This window comes from Pelophylax lessonae, assembly GCF_965119305.1.
Source record: "Pelophylax lessonae genome assembly, chromosome: 3".
In the NCBI taxonomy this organism is placed as follows: domain Eukaryota; kingdom Metazoa; phylum Chordata; class Amphibia; order Anura; family Ranidae; genus Pelophylax; species Pelophylax lessonae.
Genome location: NC_138770.1, coordinates 580,183,648 through 580,201,603, shown reverse-complemented (window position 1 = coordinate 580,201,603; position 17,956 = coordinate 580,183,648). Strand labels below are relative to the sequence as shown.

Genomic DNA, 17,956 nt, shown 5'->3' with positions numbered 1-17,956 from the left:
ATCGGCCTGGTCAGCTAGAGCTTGGATCATGACCACATATAAACCTAAATTTTTATGGTTTTGAATACAGCACCAAATATATTAGTTATGGGTTAAGGTGTTTATACCATTGCCTGTAGGCGTTTGCTTCTGCTAAAGATCTTACCTGCTGAGCCACTGGATACTGCTCTGAGCACCCATCTTTCAGCATTGTGAATGTTAAAGCAGAGTTCCACCCAAAAGTGGAACTTCCGCTTAAAGGTCCCCTCCCCAGCTCCTGTTTGTGAAACTGAGCTTTTGGGGGGGGGTACTTGATTTTGACAGGTACCTGCTCCCACTTCCGTTACGGTCACCTTAGGTAATCAGAAGCGAAAGTTCTCCTTCCCGAAGTCTTCTGGGACACATGACATGTCCTAGGAGACTTTGGGACCAGTCACATTGCATAGCGCTGCTCACGCATGTACAGTGGGCACCCGGCTGTGAAGCCACAAGCTGTCACAGCTGGGTGCCCATAGTAGAGATGCCAGTGCCGCCAAGGAAGGACACGGGGCGAACACGGCTGAGGAGAGTACACCGATGGATCGTGGGACAGGTGAGTGGCTGTTTATTAAAAGTCAGCAGCTACACTTTTTGTGGCTGCTGACTTTGAATAAACAAAAAAAATTACTGGAACTCTGCTTTAACAGCAGCCGCTGCTACAGAAAAAAGCAGCACCACCTGCCCACCCACCCACTTTTGCCCTCTCTGTCATCCACAGAATTCATACAATTATCGCCTCACTATGCATCATAGCAGAGCAGTTGAATGATCATATCTACTCAGGTCCATTCACGAAAGGTGATGAATTTTAGGAGAGTAATGTAATGTAAGCAATATAAATGGCAGACAGGATAAAAGGGGGAGCGCGAGCAGTGCAGCTTTTCTCAGTAGCATTGATAGCTGTTAACCTTTACAGTGCCAGAAGACAGCCACTCAGGGCAGTATATAGCGGCTCTGAGAAGGCACAGTAGGAAAGATTTTTTTTTGCAGAAGCAGACACCTGTAGGTATTGGGAGACAAATCATTATATATAGCTAAACTAAAAAATATATACCATACCTTCAGCTGGCCATACACTGAGCAAACTTGAGAGGCTCCTGATGAACTGGCTGAAATCCCATCAGCAGGGGGTCCTCTCAGCCTCAATCTTCCCCACATCCTTTGTTTGTAAAACTAAAGGAGTCAGGTAGAAGGTTTCCGGCTGAACAGTGAATGCAGCCAAATCAGCTGCAGTCATTGTTCATGTATTATGACAGCTTCAGGTTTGGGCTGTCAGAAAACAATAGCTGGCGGCTGAGGAGATTCGTCCACCTGCACCGTATGGATGGAGGAACAAAAGGCTGAACAAAAAATCTATGAATGTATGGCCAGCTTTAGGCAGCCCATAGAGGACTTTATTTTCTTCCCTTCCACTATGGGTAAAAGGAAAGAAAATCACACAATGCCCTCATCAACACAGTCAGTGCTGATAGGGGAATGACTCCCGCAGTGCTATTATGTTCTACCAGTGGGAGGACACGGGGAGCCTTACCGGCCACCAGACCATGATTACTGCTAGCAGCTATAACTGCCAGCAGTAATTGCATGCAACAAAAAATCCAACAGGCTGGTTGTATCCAACTCGATTGATGGATCGAATTGGGTACAATCAGCCTGCCCATAGATGGATCAAATCTTGTTCAATCCCTGCTGAACCAGCCAAATTTCAATCCATGTATGGTTGGCTTTAGTCTGTTGCCCACTACAACCAGATCCTCCCCTTCCAACTCCCAGCATGGTATGGAGTACAGTGAAAGACAGAATCTCACAGGTTGTTATGGGCAACACAGACTGTCTGTGGCAATATGTCCACAACCTACGGACCCAACTGTGCCCACAAAGTACAAAATGACTGATTTTGCTGCCTCTTTTAAAAGAGAAAAATTGCCAGAAAATTAAGTGTTATGCTTTATTCCAATCTCTACCTCTGGTTGGTTGCTGTTCACAGAGGGTAGGTTATGCACTGATGTCAGCTCTACATCCGCCTAAGTCAAATTAACACATAAAATTAACAACACTGAACACGTATATGTAACAGTACAACAACGGTAATACAACTGGAAAACAGGAGATGGTGTCACCGCAACAGGCTCACAGGCAGTGAAGGTTTTGCATGTTCACGTTTGTCGGTTTTTGATTTTTTTTTTTTTATTAAGAAAGGATCCACCAGTGTATGTAACCCAGCACATCAGAAAAAAAAAAAGTTCCCCTTGCCATTATATACAAATTAATTGGAATAATTTTTATATAAATGAAGGATTCAGTGTTTAACTATACATCAGAGTGTATATATACCCTTTGTCGTTCTGCTTACCAACACTTCATCTAAAGTGATTGTATGAAGCAGACACTTTCTTCCTTTTTAAAAAGTTTGGATATAAAACATCCAATGCTTTTTGGATTTTTTTTTTTTTTTCCTGTCTGATCAGTCTACCTTGTCTTGAGAACTTGTTGAAGGTGTTAATGAGACAGGGAACATCAACACCTTGGCATGCATGAAAGACAAGTCAGGAAGGCTGGCTATGACTTTGGCAGCCTCTTCGCTAAGGTTCTCATCTCTCCGAGGTTTCCTGTTGAGTAGAAAAAGCGAACAGGACATTGTGTTAATCCAACCAGAAACATACATAATTAAGAACATGGTAAAAAGAGAGATGGCAAGCAGAGTTCATACATGATTAACAGTATACTGTATTATGACAACTTCCATGTTGAAGTCAGTGTGAGAGCCCATAGGGCTTTGTGTATCAAACTTAGAGGGATTGGAAAAATTGGATTTTTGACTTACCGTAAAATCAATTTCTCTGATATTCATTGATCGACACAGCTCATGATCTTCATAATCAGTGGGTTATACTGCCCCCTACAGGAGTAGGACACTAGGCAGAAAAATAATCTGGCTACTCCTATGGGCAGTCCCAGGGGGTATACTCCCTCTCCCTGCTCTAGGTACTCAGTTTTGTTACAGTGTCAGAAGAATTACAACTCCACAGAGGGGTGGGTGCTCTGTCTGTTAATGAAGATCAGAGAAATAGATTTTATGGTAAGTCAAAAATTCCATTTTCTCTTTCGTTCATTGACAGACACACCTCATGATCTTTTTAACCATTGGGACGACCCAAAAGCAGCGTTAAGGCTAAACAGTAGCCAACCAGGCAACAGGAGCTCAACCAAAACATTTGTAGTCCACCTGAAAAAACAATACACCCTCAAAGAGGATCAAGTCCTCTAAACAACAGCCTGCAAAACATTGCAGCCAAAAGAAGCATCCGCAGATGCCAACACATCCACTTTATAGAACTTTGTAAAAGTGTGCACCGACAACCAGGTAGCCGCCTTGCAAACCTGCGTCACTGACGCCTGATGACGGAAGGCCCAAGAGGCCCTGAGCGCCCAGGTAGAGTGCGCCTTGACAGGGAAAGGAGGAACCTGATTCCTCATGGAATAGGCCTGAATCACTGTCTTTTACTGATTCATCTGGGAATGGTCACAGAGGAAGCGGACAACCCTTTCCAAGGCCCATCCGTGAGCACAAATAGGGAGTTTGGCTTTCTAAAAGACTCGGTAGTTGCCAGGTACACCCTAATTGCCTGGACCATATCCGAGGCATGCAATTTCCTTAAGATGTTTCGGCCTGGGACACAATGTCTTCATTCAAATGAAAATCAGAGACAACATTTGGGAGCAACAACAGACATGGGAGAAGAACCACTTTATCTCTGTGAAGTAAGGTGGACGACAGTAGAACGCCGCCAATTCCAAAACCCTGCGTGCAGAGGTGATGGCCACCAAAAATGCCACCTTCTGAGACAGCGTAAGCAAGGGAATCTCCTAAAGATTCTCAAAAGGAGGCTTGTGGAGGACGGACAGCACCAAATTGAGGTCCCAAGGCGGCAACAGAAACCGCACTGGAGGAACCAAAGGTCGGACACCCTGAAGAAAGGTACGCACCAGGGAGTGTGTGGCCAAGGGTCATTGGAAGAAGACCACCAAGGCCGACACCTGTCCCTTTATGATACTCAAGGTCATTTTCTGTTCAACCCCCCCATTGAAGAAAGGTCAAAATTCGAGCCACCGAGAAGGAGCAAGGATGAACCCCAAGAGACTAATACCATGCAACGTATGACTTCCACATATGATGGTAGATCTTCCTAGAAGTAGATTTCCTAGCTTTTAACAGCGTTGAAATCACTGACTCCGATAAACCTCTATCCATCAGCACCTGGCGTTCAACAGCCAAGCCAACAAAGCCAGCGACTGTAAAGCAGGATGGAAGATTGGTCCTTGGGACAGCAGATTCTCCCTGAGAGGAAGCTTCCAAGGAACGTCTACGACCAGCCACACCAGATCGGTGTACCAAGTCCGGTGAGGCCAGTCCGGAGCCACTAAAAATGACCGGAATCCCTTCTGCCTCGATCCTGCGTAAAAGTCTTGGCAGAAGCTTGAGAGAAGGGAAGGCATAAATCAGACGATATTGACCCCACGGGGCCACCAGCAGGTCTGTGGTGTCTGCCAGAGGATCCCGTGACCGAGCCACAAACCTCTGCACCTTTCTGTTGAGCTGAGGCGCCAAAAGATCCACCTTGGGGATGCCCCACCGGAGACACAACTGATGAAAACACCTCCGGATGAAGGGATCACTCCCCTGGTCCAATGCCTGCTGACTGAGGTAATCCGCCTGCCAGCCCCCCCCCCCCCCCCCCCCGCCAGGACACTTTTTGTGCCCCCTAGGTGAATGACATAGACCACTGCCGTGGCATTGTCCAATTGAATGCGCACTAAACATACCTGTGGAAACCATCAAGCCCAGCCCCTGCATGCAAGTCCGGAGGAAGTACCATCTTCTGGAAAGCCGGAGACTAATTGCAGCCTGCAATTTCTGTAGTTTGCCAAAAGGAAGGAGCACTCTGGCTAAGGCCGAGTCCAGAGTCAGACCCAGATAGTCCAGCTTTGTGACTTGAACCAGAGCACACTTCTAGAAATTCAGAATCCAGCTGAACTCCCTCAGAGATTGTATTGTGATTTCCAAGTTTTCCACCAGAGCAGTACGGGACTCTGCAGGCAGAAGGAGATCGTCCAAGTAACCCAGTACCAGGATTCACCGTTGGCGTAACCACGCTAGCACCGGGGCTAACACTTTGGTGAAGACCCGATGAGCAGAGGCGAGACCAAAGGGTAATGCCACAAACTGATAATGCTCTTTTCCCACAGCAAAGCGGAGGAAGCGCAGGTGACCGGCGCATATTAGAATGTGAAGGTAAGCATCCTTGATGTCGACAGAGGCAAGAAAATCCCCCTGACGCAGGGGATGCGACCATGGTGCGAATGGATTCCATCCTGAACTTCTGTACCTACACAAAGCAGTTTAGCGCCTTGAGGTCCAAGATTGGACGCACGTTGTCTTCCTTCCTGGGAACTGTAAACAGGTTTGAGTAAAATCCCTGAAAATGTTCCTAAGTCTGAACTGGGACAATCACCCTTTGAAGCAACAGGTCTTGTACAGCCCCAAACAGACCCTGTAAGCGGTCCGGGGACAAGCACAAGTTAGACATAAAGAACCTTTTGCCGGGGAACAAGAGCGAAACTTGATCTTATAGCCGGATCGAATGACTATGTGGACCCACTTGTCTTGTACCAGGGAAGTCCACAGGTCCTGGAAACCAGCGAACACGTCCCCCCACCCCCAATAGGGTGAGAGCGCACCTTCATGCAGAAGGAGCCTTGTCAGCAGGTCTGGAGAAGCCCGCTCTCGGCTTGCCAGACCAGGTTCGTTTAGATCCTCCAAAAGAGGCTCTGAAAGGCTTCAAGCCCTTATCAGTCGACGCTGAGGAACGAAAAAAACTTATGTGCCGTGAAGGAAGGCCCACGTCTATGACGAGGTTCCTTGCCCTTAGTGGTCTGCAGAAGGAAAGTACTCTTTCCTCCTGTGAGACTCTTAATGATGTCATCCAGGGTAGCCCCAAACAGGCGATCCCCTTGAAAGGGGAGATCAATTAAAGGCCTTTTTAGAAGTCTGATCTGCAGACCAGCAATTATGCCAAAAGACACACCGAAGGACCACTGCTGAAACAGAGAGCCAAGCCACTAGGGAAGCCGTATTCTAAAGAGGCATCACAGATAACTGCAGCCCCTGGACCAGCTGGTCTGCCAGCTCAGCAAAGGCTGGGGGAGGGGGGTTGTTCTCCCTCTAGGTCACAACGTAAAAGTTAGGCCCACTCGGTCAGAGCTTGCGCTACCAGGGCAATGGTGAATACCGACCTCAGTGCCGAACCAGCCAGAGTGTACATATTGCGGGCCACAGCCTCCTCCTTCCTGTCAGCCAGATCCATAAAGGCCGGGGACTCTTCAACCAGAATCACGGTTGCCTTGTTCCATCTGGAAACCGGAGGGTCCACTTCTTAATAAGGGACTTCTCATAGGGGTAACGCTTAGTAAATCGCTTAGGGATCCCAAGGGGACGCTTTGATCGTCCCCACTCTTTAGCGTCAATTCTGCCAAAATAAGAGGGGAAAGGGAACATCTTTGCTGCACTGGATGGCTTGTGAGTGCCAAAGGGAACCTGCGCCTCTGTCACAGCTGCAGCCTTTATCTTCAAGGTCTCACGCACACATACAATCAGTGCTTCCACCAGGGCCTTTTCGTGCGCGGTTGCAGATGTGGAGGAATCACCCTCACTATCTGAGGATTCCGGGCGCAGTAGGGTGACCCACGGGAGGGAGGGGGGGGGGGGAGCTTTTTACTAGCCTGTCGCTCGAAAACCACCCCCACCTGGGACACAAAGGACACCAGGACCACCGTCCGTGCATGGATGAATGGTTGGGACCCGGAGGTCCCCGAAGCCTCAGAGCCACAAATATGGCCGCCGTGCATAGAAACACACAGGCTACAGCAAAATGGCAGTATCACAAGGATCGTAGGGACCCTAGGTCTCAAGGACAGACCCAGGCAGGATGGGGGGCTCTGGCAGGAGCCCCCACCAGGTAGAACCCCCCCCACACAGCCAATTGTCTAGTCGCCAGCGGCACACTCCCCCGGCCCCCATCGCCAGCACAGCACCCTGCCCCCACCCCAGGAGGGGGACCAGACCACCCACACAGCCCCAGCATAAGTGGAGGGGGGGTAGGGGGGCAGATGAAAGGGGGGTGTCTGATAGGAAGGAGGGGAACTTGGGGGTCCGACCGTCCCAAGGAGGAGCCTACGTCCCCCCCAAACCCTTCAGGGGGAGGAGAGGGGGGACAGCTACTCACTATACCAGGAACTAGGCGGGCACCGCTCCAGACAGAACCCCTCGCCATCGAAATGGGGGGGCTGTCGGCCAGGAGGAATGCTGCGACTCAGGCCGAGACTCGATCCTTTTCGACCTCGGGAGGCCTTCAACTCACAGGCCAGCCCTCGTCCAGTGGGGCTATGTCACAGCCGATAGGAGCTGAGGTCTGCGCGCGCTCACTGGCCAGACTGGGGTGACCACTGGATCTAGATTATCCAGCCCGACTCCCAGTCCGCCAGTTGATTGAAAAAAAAAAAAAAACAGGAGAAAAAATTTCCATCTAAAAAAATGTTGCCAGGACCAGAGATCCCAGCAAGGTACTAGGTCCTTACTCCTGACTAGGCAGAAAAAACCTGAGTACCTATAGCAGGGAGAGGCAGTATACCCCCCCTGGCACTGCCCATAGACGTAGCCAGATTATTTTTATGCCTAGTGTCCTACTCCTGTAGGGGGCAGAATAACCCAACAGTTATGAAGATCAGGAGCTGTGTCTGTCAAAGGAAAGAGAAAGGAACATTTTTCTCACAATAATCAGGACTTGTTATATTTTTAGACATAAAAATTACTGACAAAATGTGGGTGGTGTGGTTTTAGGTTTTATTACCCCCGCCATCATTTTTTTTTTTTTTTTTGTACACAAAGCCTAACATCGAATATGTATTATATATGCTATTCCAACTGAATACCGAATCTAGCATTAGTTGACCTTATAAAGGTTAATGCATATTTGGTATTTTTAGTGAAAATCCAAACACATGGATAGGGTTATCATTATTACAAACTTTAAATTCACTAGAATATTTGCATAAAATAAAAAACTTCAACTCGCTCATCACTAATGCCCTTTCTTCCTTGTTTTCTGAATTCAAAGGGACTGTGAACCACTGAAAGCTGCAATGTTTAAGGCTTGTACCCACAAACATAGGTATACTGTGTTAACATGAAAACAGTACAACTTAGGTGGCACTAAACAACATATAACTGCAAAGTAGAATTGTGACATGTAAATGTTCCTGGGGCATATGTCATTGACAAGAGTTCTGTTAAGTTTGGGGAGTGATGGGGCCCTGAAATGCCTTTCCTCTACTACATGAGAATGCCCTTCCTCCTCTAAACTTTAGGGTATATTGACAATTTGACCTTTAAACATTTCCTATGTGAAAGGATACTTACCCTTATGTGAGTGAGATAATGGTTTTATCTTTTGATAAAATAACTTTTTAACATATTCTTGCACTGTTTGCGCTTATTTCGTTTGCAAAAAATAACTGGACAAGGGTTTTATTCCTTACCTACTCTATCCAAAACTAGAAAAAAATCTGAAATTTTTACTTTCCATAAAATTATTTTCTAGGAGTTCATTAAGCGACATAGTTCCCAAAAAAAAAAATAAGTTCAGCTTGGCCAGCCCATTTAAATCTAATAGTTCTTTGATGTATCAGATGGCCTCACTTGCCTATAGGGGGCTTTTCAAGGAAGAAAGGGACACTTACCGAGATACAGCAGGTAAAATAAAAACTGAACGCGTCACCTTTTTTCTAGGCAAATATATTTCTAAAAGGTGCTATTGACATGAAAGGACAATGAAAGACACCAGCTGAAACCTATCAGCAAATTAGAAAGCAATTCTGCCCCCCTGAAAGCAAATTAACATAAGCTGGTTCAGTTTAAACTGATGGCCTATAAATAGGTCCTCACCTCGTAAAATAATTTGGTATTGCATAATAGTGTGTGTGTGTGTGTGTGTGTGTGTGTGTGTGTGTGTGTGTGTGTGTGTATATATATATATATATACATACATACATACATACACACATACACACACACACCCACACATATACACATTCTCGGGATTGATACTTTATTTTGTATTATCTACCAGCTACTAGCTTCAAAAGATATCTGAAAAGTTGTTTCCTGAAGAAGCCTTTATCTCGTGTGAAATGCATTGATCTCTAAACCTTCTGGGATTTATCCCTATGTAGATTCATATACTGTATGTCGATGTATAAAACATAACATGCTCTTTAGATGATTTGTATTCTCTTGTTTTTAGGATTTTCTATTAATAAAATGTATTTATTTTATATAGACTGTTCTTGATCAATTCTCATTATCTGGGCACACAAAAAAAAAAAAAACATCTCCCACAAGTCCCCTGTAATTGGGGATTCATGGGAAATACCTCCCTTTCTACTGTAGAAAAAGGTGTCATTACCAAGGCGGCACACAAGAAACAGCTCATGGTGGGTAACAGCAAAGAGCGCTCTCAAGACCTTCCCAACCTTATTGTTGCAAAAAATACTGATGCCATTGGTTATAGAAGGATTTCTAAACTTCTGAATGTTCCAGTAAGCACTGTTGGGGCCATAATCCAGAAGTGTATAGAACATCATTTCACCATAAACCAGCCATGACCAGGTGCCCTGTGCAAGATTTCTGACAAAGGAGTGAAAAGAATCAGAAGAGTTGTCCAAGAGCCAAGGACCACTTGTGGAGAGCTTCAGAAAAACCTGGAATTAGCAGGTACAATTGTTTCAAATAAAACAATAAGTAATGCACTCAACCGCCATGGCCTGGATGCATGCCCACCCCACAAGACTCCATTGCTGAAGAAAAAGCATATTGAAGCTCGTTTAACCACTTTACAACCGGAGGATTTTGCTGTCTTCCGTCCAGGCCACTTTTTGCGATTCGGCGCTGTGCGACTTCAACTGACAATTGCGCGGTCGTGCGACGCCGTACCCAAACGAAATTTACGTCCTTTTTTTCCCACAAACAGAGCTTTCTTTTGGTGGTATTTGATCACCTGTGCGATTTTTACTTTTTGCGCTATAAACAAAAAAAGAGCGCTTATTTTGAAAAAATAACAATATTTTTCACATTTTTTTATATGAAATTCCCCCCAAAAAAGATGTAAAAACCAATTTTTTTAAAAGTTTTTGGCCAATTTGTTTTATGCTACATATGTTTGGTAAAAAAAATCGCAATAAGCGTATTTTGATTGGTTTGCGCAAAAGTTATTGCATTTACTAACAAAGGGAAAGATTTCTGTCATTTTTGGTGTTTTTTTTTTTAACGCGTAATGGCGGCGATCTGCGATTTTTTTTGCGGGACTGCGACATTGCGGCGGACAGACCGGACCCCTGACTGACATTTTTGACACTTTTGGGGGTACCAGTGACATTACTGCAGTAATCAGTGCTATATATATGCACTGTTACTGTAAAAATGACACTGGCAGGGAAGGGGTTAATTTTATTGGAGAGGGAGGGGTTAATGTATGCCTGGTGCTTACTGACGTGTAGGGGGGGAGGTGACTGTGTGATTCATGGACAGATCGGATGTCCAGCTATGCTGAACAGTCCGATCTGTCACTCCCTGTCACTATGGAGATCCGCCCGCTGTGTTTACACACAGCGGGCGGATCTCCAGACTCGATCCCCGACGATCGGGTAAGAGCAGCGGCGATCGCCGCTGCTCCTCCCCTGGCCCGACTCCCGCTGTGAATGAAAACAGCGGGAGCGAGCCTCCGGCGGCGCGCAAGCGCCGCCCAGAAGGGGAGGAGTCCAGTCACGTTAATACTACGTGACTGGACGGGAACGAGCCACTCTGCCGCAGTAGTATTACTGTGAGCGGTAGTAGAGTGGTTAAAGTTTGCTGCACAACATTTAGACAAGTCTGAGAAATAATGGGAGAATATGGTCAGATGAGACCAAAATTGAACTCTTTGGATGCCATAATACACACCATGTTTGGAGGTCAAATGGCACTGCACATCATCCCAAAGACACCATACCAACAGTGAAGTTTGAAGGTGGGAACATTATGGTGTGGGACTGTTTTTTTACTATATAGTACTGGCAAACTTCATATCGTTGAAGGGTGAATGGAAAAATGTACAAAGACATTCCTTATAAAAATCTGTGCCATCTACCAGGGTGATGAAGATGAAGCAAGGATGGACATTTCAGTAAGACAATGATCCCACACACAAAGCCAAGGAAACGCTCAGTTAGTTTCAAAGAAAGGAAATAAACCTTCTAGAAGGGCCCAGCCAATCACCTGACTTGAATCCAATAGAAAATCTATGGAAAGAACTAAAGATTAGAGTTCATAGAAGAAACCCATGGAACCTTCAAGATTTGAAGACTGTGTGTGGAAGAATGGGCCAAATCACACCTGAGCAATGCAAAGGACTAGTTTCTCCAGACAGGAGGCGTCTTGAAGCTGTCATTACCAACAAAGTATTTTGTACAAAGTATTAAATACATTTCAGTTTGCATGTTCAATACTTTTTCCCTGTGTCATTCTATTTAATTACACATAGCTTAATTTCTGAATCTGTTTTGGTTTTTTTGTATGTATGGATTGCATGGGTTGTTACCAACAAGTGGTGAAAATTTCATATCAATAGCACCTTTAGAAATATATTTACCTAGAAAAATGGTGACGTTTTCAATACTTATTTTACCCACTATGAGTCCAGATTTGAAGACAACTTGTCCATATCACCAAATCTACCCGTTATTTTGAAATGTGGCTTTCACTAGAGAACTTAAGGTGGAAAAATCCCTGTGAAATTAGATCCTCCATGAGGAAAGGAGAGGTCCACCTCACCTTCATTTCCCAAGTTTACAGGGTACATAGTGCTGCAATGACAGCTCATGCTTGCAGTGCCACTTTCTGGTAAAGTCTGGCTTTGGCACAGGATCATAAAAAAAACAATGATTCTCTAAAAAAAAAAAAAAACGATTTTGCTGCTTTGGGCTTTAGTCTCCCAATAAAGGTAAGCAACATTAAATTGGATGTCCAATTATTGTTGACTAGAAGCCCTTCAGTTATTTTATTGAAGTGTTTAAGGGATATCCATGATAAATGGCATTGATGTTGCTTTATGATATAGCAAATAACTTAAAGTGGTTCTAAATGCTAAAGATTTTTACCTTAATGCATCCTCTGCATTAGGGTAAAAGGTCTTACAAATTCTGCCCCCCCCCCCCCACCTCCCCAAATACCTACCTTAGCCTGATTTCTCTGCAATGCTGCCATTTCTCTCCTCACTGGACATGGGGGGTATCAGAGGGAGCCATTGGCTTTCAATTGAATCCAGTGGGGAGGGAGCAGGGGCAGGGCAAAGCCAGGGTATGTGTGTCTATAGACACACACAGCCCGGCTCGGGCGGGTGCCCCCAGCGTCTGCCTCACAGCTAGTGCCTTGTTTTGGGGGCAGACAGAGAAGAGGAGGAGCAGAGAGCACCAGCGGAGGACCAGAGAAGAGAAAGTTTGGGGTAGCTCTGGGCAATACCGATGCACAGATAAGGTAAATATAACATATTTGTTATTTTAATTTAAAAATAGCTTTAGTATTATTGCTTTAACAACAAAAATAATTTGCAACTCAATTTAAGTTACCTTGCAGAAGTGCTCGTTGTCTCTGCTGTAGACATAAGTCTTGCATATGCGTCCGTCACTTTGTTGCTGGCACTTGAGCATTCCACTTTTGAAGTTGTCAACGCATATAATTCAGGATCCACACCTTGCAGTATAAAATGATAATCAGCAAAGGCAAACCTCAGCGTCGTCACCCGTTCAATCACAACCACCACGACCCACACAATTCTCTAAACATCTGAGTGTTTCCGTTTGGAGGTATGGCGTTCCAAGTTCAGCTCATGAAGACATTCCTCAGACTGTGCGCTGGAAGCGAATAAAGGGCGCCACAACATTGTATACCTAGATTGTATTTGTAAAGCAATAGACTCCCTTCTCCTGAAGGAAGAACTGTGGGGGATGCATAAAGTGGTCTCATGTCATACATAGTAGTCACACATGGGCTAGGGCTCTTACAAAAACGAAGGGTCATAAATGACAAACACCTTCTGCAACAAAACCAGTTTGTTAATATTGGGAAAATTAAAAAGTCTCCTAATCGCATTGGGTGCACTCAGATGTTTACAGAAGCATGCAGAGGACTCACACTAAAAACACAAAAATGGAACTAATGCTACTACGTTAAGCTTGCTGAAGCGTAAAGAACACTGAAACCAGCACCAATTGGTAACCATCAGAATTTTCCAAGAAGTAATTCCTCAGAGGCTGAGAATGTAACAATATGTTATCAATAGATGACTTACCCGTTGTATTGTTAAATCCAGAATTGATACATTTAATAACAGTATATTCCTTATAAAAACTTCTTACAAAAGAGAGAACTTCTTTTTATGATCTGAAGAAGTGACTTAGTAGCCTAAATCTTTATTCCGCTGTCACTGTTTTTACATCCTTCCTAAAGCTGGGTATAAACTAGTAGAATTTTTTTCAACATTATTTATTGTGAGAACATTTGTCCATTTTTCTAATTATTGGTGGGGTCAAATCGTCGTTCGTTTTCCATCACAGTAACGAGAAAATTTGAAGGAGCAGGATGGAAATCTTTTTCTCGAATATGCAAATTAGTAAGTGTATGTGGTTGATGAAATCTTGAACTACTTTCAAACTACATTCAAATGTACAGAGAATTTTCGTACAAATGTTCTAAGAATGTCTACTAATGTATACCCAGCTTAAGATTCCTCTTTTCTCCACAGATAAAATTAGAGGCCTGATAGATCAACCCCCTTACCCCTCAGTCACTGGTATCAAACCTGCCTTGACCCAATCTGACTGGTGGCTGTGGGGATAAACCACACTAATAGCTCAGACCCAAATGGTATTTTACATGTACATAAAGATTTATGAGCCATCTACTTCTAGTTCTAATCCCTAGACCAGATCAGTTATCTAGGTGCTGTCAAGAAGGATGGGTAAAGGATGGTGCCTTATATAGACCACAGTTAAAGATGAAAACCAGTGGATTTACTGATAGGAAACTGATGGAAGCTGTCATTATTTAACCACTTGCCGACCATCTAACTGTAAATGTACGTAATTAATTTACAGGGGTTATGGCAGCAGGTCGGCTTTCTCATAAAAGTGATTCCTGCAGCAGATTCGCTGAAAGATCCCTTTTATAGGTCCCCCCGACCCCCCCCCCCCCCCCCCAGCCACTTCACGGTCGTTCCCAAACTTACCAGAGCCGTCAGTAAGCCCGGAACTAGTCCGGTGTGGCCGATGGCTAGGCAGGGAGTATGGCTAAGATATCCCCACCAATCGGCTCTATGCCCTTGGAGGACCAGAGCAACGTCTGACCTCACTTCCTTTTCTCAGGCAGACAGGGTTTTCTCCGAGCTCGCGCACAGAACCAAACGCATATGTAAGTCGTGCCCGCATATGTAAATTATTTTTAAATCACACGTGAGGTATCGCTGCAATCATTAGAGCGAGAGCAATAATTCTAGCGCTCCTCTGTAACGCTAAACGGGTACCCTGTAAAAATTTTCAAAGCGGAGATTTTTAAGTATCCCAGTTTGTCCACGAGCGTATGCAATTTTAAAGCATGACATGTTAGGTATCTATTTACTTGGCGTAACATCTTTGACATTATACAAAAAAATGGGGCTGATTTTTCTGTGTTTTTTTTTTTAATTCATTAAAGAGGATTTAAAAAAAAAAATAGCATCTGAAAGACTGCTGCGCAAAAACAGTGAGACATAAAATATTGCAATGACCGCCATTTTATTCTCCAGGGACTCTGCTAAAAAATATATATTTAAATGTTTGGGGGTTCCAAGTAATTTTCTAGCAAAAAAAAAAAACGTATTTTTACTTGTAAACAACAAATGTCAGAAAAAGACAGGGTCAGCAAGTGGTTAAACTGGGTAGGAGACAATGTACTGCTATATAAATTGCTTATGTCGTAAGAAATACAGTATTTTACAAAAAGGAGTACACCCCTCACATTTTTGTAAATATTTGATTATATCTTTTCATGTGATAACACTGAAGAAATGAAACTTTGCTACAATGTAAAGTAGTGAGTGTACAGCTTGTATAACAATGTACATTTGCTGTCCCCTCAAAATAACTCAACACACAGCCATTAATGTCTAAACCACTGGCAACAAAAGTGAGTACACCCCTAAGTGAAAATGTCCAAATTGGGCCAAATTAGTCATTTTCCCTCCCCGGTGTCATGTGACTTGTTTGTGTTACAAGGTCTCAGGTGTGAATGGGGAGCAGGTGTGTTAAATTTGATATTGCTTTCACCCTCTAATACTGTAATGGTCTGCGGCTGCATGAGTGCTGCCGGCACTGGGGAGCTACAGTTCATTGAGGGAACTATGAATGCCAACGTACTGTGACATACTGAAGCACAGTATGATTCATTCTCTTCAAAGACTGGGCCGCAGGTCAGTATTCCAACATGATAACAACCCCAAACACATCTCCAAGACGAACACTGCCTTGCTAAAGAAGCTGAGGGTAAAGGTGATGGACTGGCCAAGCATGTCTCCAGACCTAAACCCTATTGAGCATCTGTGAGGCATCCTCAAATGGAAGGTGGAGGAGCGCAAGGTCTCTAAAAAAACACCAGCTACGTGATGTCATCATGGAGTGGAAGAGGACTCCAGTGGCAACCTGTGAAGCTCTGGTGAACTCCATGCCCAAGAGGGTTAGGGCAGTACTGGAAAATAATGGCGGCCACACAAAATATTGACACTTTAGGCCCAATTTGGACATTTCCACTTAGGGGTGTACTCACTTTTGTTGCCAGTGGTTTAGACATTAATGGCTGTGTGTTGAGTTATTTTGAGGGGACAGCAAATTTACACTGTTATACAAGCTGTACACTCACTACTTTACATTGGAGCAAAGTGTCATTTCTTCAGTGTTGTCACATGAAAAGACATAATAAAATAATTACAACAATGTGAGGGGTGTACTCACTTTTGTGAGATACTGTATGTCTTTGCCTATAGTTTTTAAAAAAAAAAAAAAAAAAAAATAGATCAACTTTCCTCTTTATAAAGAAAAAAGTGTATATTTAATGTTTTATGCTTCATCTGTGGGGTGTGTCTACTACACACTTAGGGGGTCTATTAAAAAAGAAAATTACTGTGAAAATCTCTCAGTCCCTGTAATTTGCCTAATATGTTTATTATATGCGATTGCCAGCTCCATCTAGTTGCCATATTGTGGTATTTTCCGCTTGGAGGTACTACACATATAATGGCACATCACTTTTTTTTTTTTATAAACCAAGCCAATACTGTAGATGTGCCATATTTAAATCTCTTTAAGAGCAAGTATAAGCTTTAAATAGCACAGTTAAACCCATCTACATTTGAGAACTGAAAGAGACAATAAATACAAAGCACAAACAATACCCAAACGTGCTGGCATTAAGAAAGCCCTCCACCTGCAAAGCCGTGAAAACCCAAAACAGACAGAAAACTGACAAAAATCCAATCATACGCCCTTGTACCCATTAACACTCATGAGAACAGCAACCAAGGCACCATAAACAGCTATTACTTTGCATCATGCCTGGGAAAACGTATAACCAGCTGACCATTGTCATTATTAGCGATAGCAGATCCACACAGCACTGTCAATATTATTTTAAATGGAACTCCTTAAATACAGACAAGTGAATATATCATCGTATTCTGAATATGACATAATCACAAATCAGGGAAAAAATCTTTAGGGTGCACGAAGTATATGACGATGGGTCAGCTGTTAAGTTCCCAGGTATGTCCACACAAACAAGAAAAAAAGAAAACATTCCCAGATGTTCAGCACGCTCCGACACATGACTTTCCCAGAAACAAGTTAACTGTGTTAAAAGGATGAAGAGGACATAGATGTGTTAAAGTGCATCTGTCAGTTTCAGCATATGCCATATGCCAGTAAGAATGAGGGTTGGGAAGATAGACATTGTCCTTTTCCGCAGTTCTGAAAATATTTGTGTATTTTGAAATATTGTTAAATCTTAACTCCTATAGCATTCATCGATAAATACAGTATAGGCACATGATCATGGCAGCTCTTTCATTGATCCTTTGCAATGATGAATAAAAGGCTGTCCACAACTGTCCCACTAACTTTTTTAGTATTTTTACCCTGAAACTCAAATAAAGGCATAAAGGAAGAAAAATTGATTTTACAGTATACCGCTAACAAGAGAAATTTGGATGATGCAATGTCTAGTTGCCTGGCTGCTATGCTCTTGCTTCAAGTCATTCTAAGTCACTGACCTGGTGCACATATACAGATCAGCAATATCAGAATAAAGTCCCTAACAACTTGCTTTGGATCAATAACTAAAAGTACCAGAGCAAGAGGATCAGCAATACAGTCATGTAAAAAAAATAAATAACATAAGTATACCCAATGAAAATTTTTGACTTTTTCAAAATTAAATTTAAAATTCAAATATTGCCTACAATTAAAACGGACATCCTTGAACCAATGATAGATGGCATGGTGTATTCATTTTAATGATCTAAATTAAGAAAATTGCTGATTTGTCATATGGAAAACGTATACCCCTACATTAACCACCACTTCAAAACCAGTGTTCCAGATTAGGTGCCAATGAATAGAACCTCCTTAGAGAGTATGGAACCTTTAAAGCTCAGACATCTAGGGTCTGTTGTCCTCTTTGCTAATAACATGTGTGGTGTCATAATGCCAAGATTGACAAAGCTTTCAAAGGCCCTAGTAATGAAAACCGTAAAGGCCTAGGAGT

The 17,956-nt window shown here is 43.5% G+C and overlaps 1 protein-coding gene across 2 annotated transcripts in view; it reads right to left on the bottom strand.

The window, feature by feature from the left end:
• Positions 1-1,940: 1,940 nt before the first annotated feature.
• AFTPH (aftiphilin) overlaps positions 1,941-17,956 on the bottom strand; it is a 72,414-nt gene continuing 56,398 nt past the window's right edge. For both annotated transcript variants that reach the window (XM_082249578.1, XM_082249579.1), the window contains 2 exons: positions 12,736-12,859; positions 1,941-2,627 (listed from right to left, as the gene is read on the bottom strand). In XM_082249578.1, the coding sequence (XP_082105704.1) occupies positions 2,483-2,627; positions 12,736-12,859 (269 nt within the window). In that variant the 3' untranslated portion in view covers positions 1,941-2,482. The remainder of the gene's footprint in view (positions 2,628-12,735; positions 12,860-17,956) is intronic.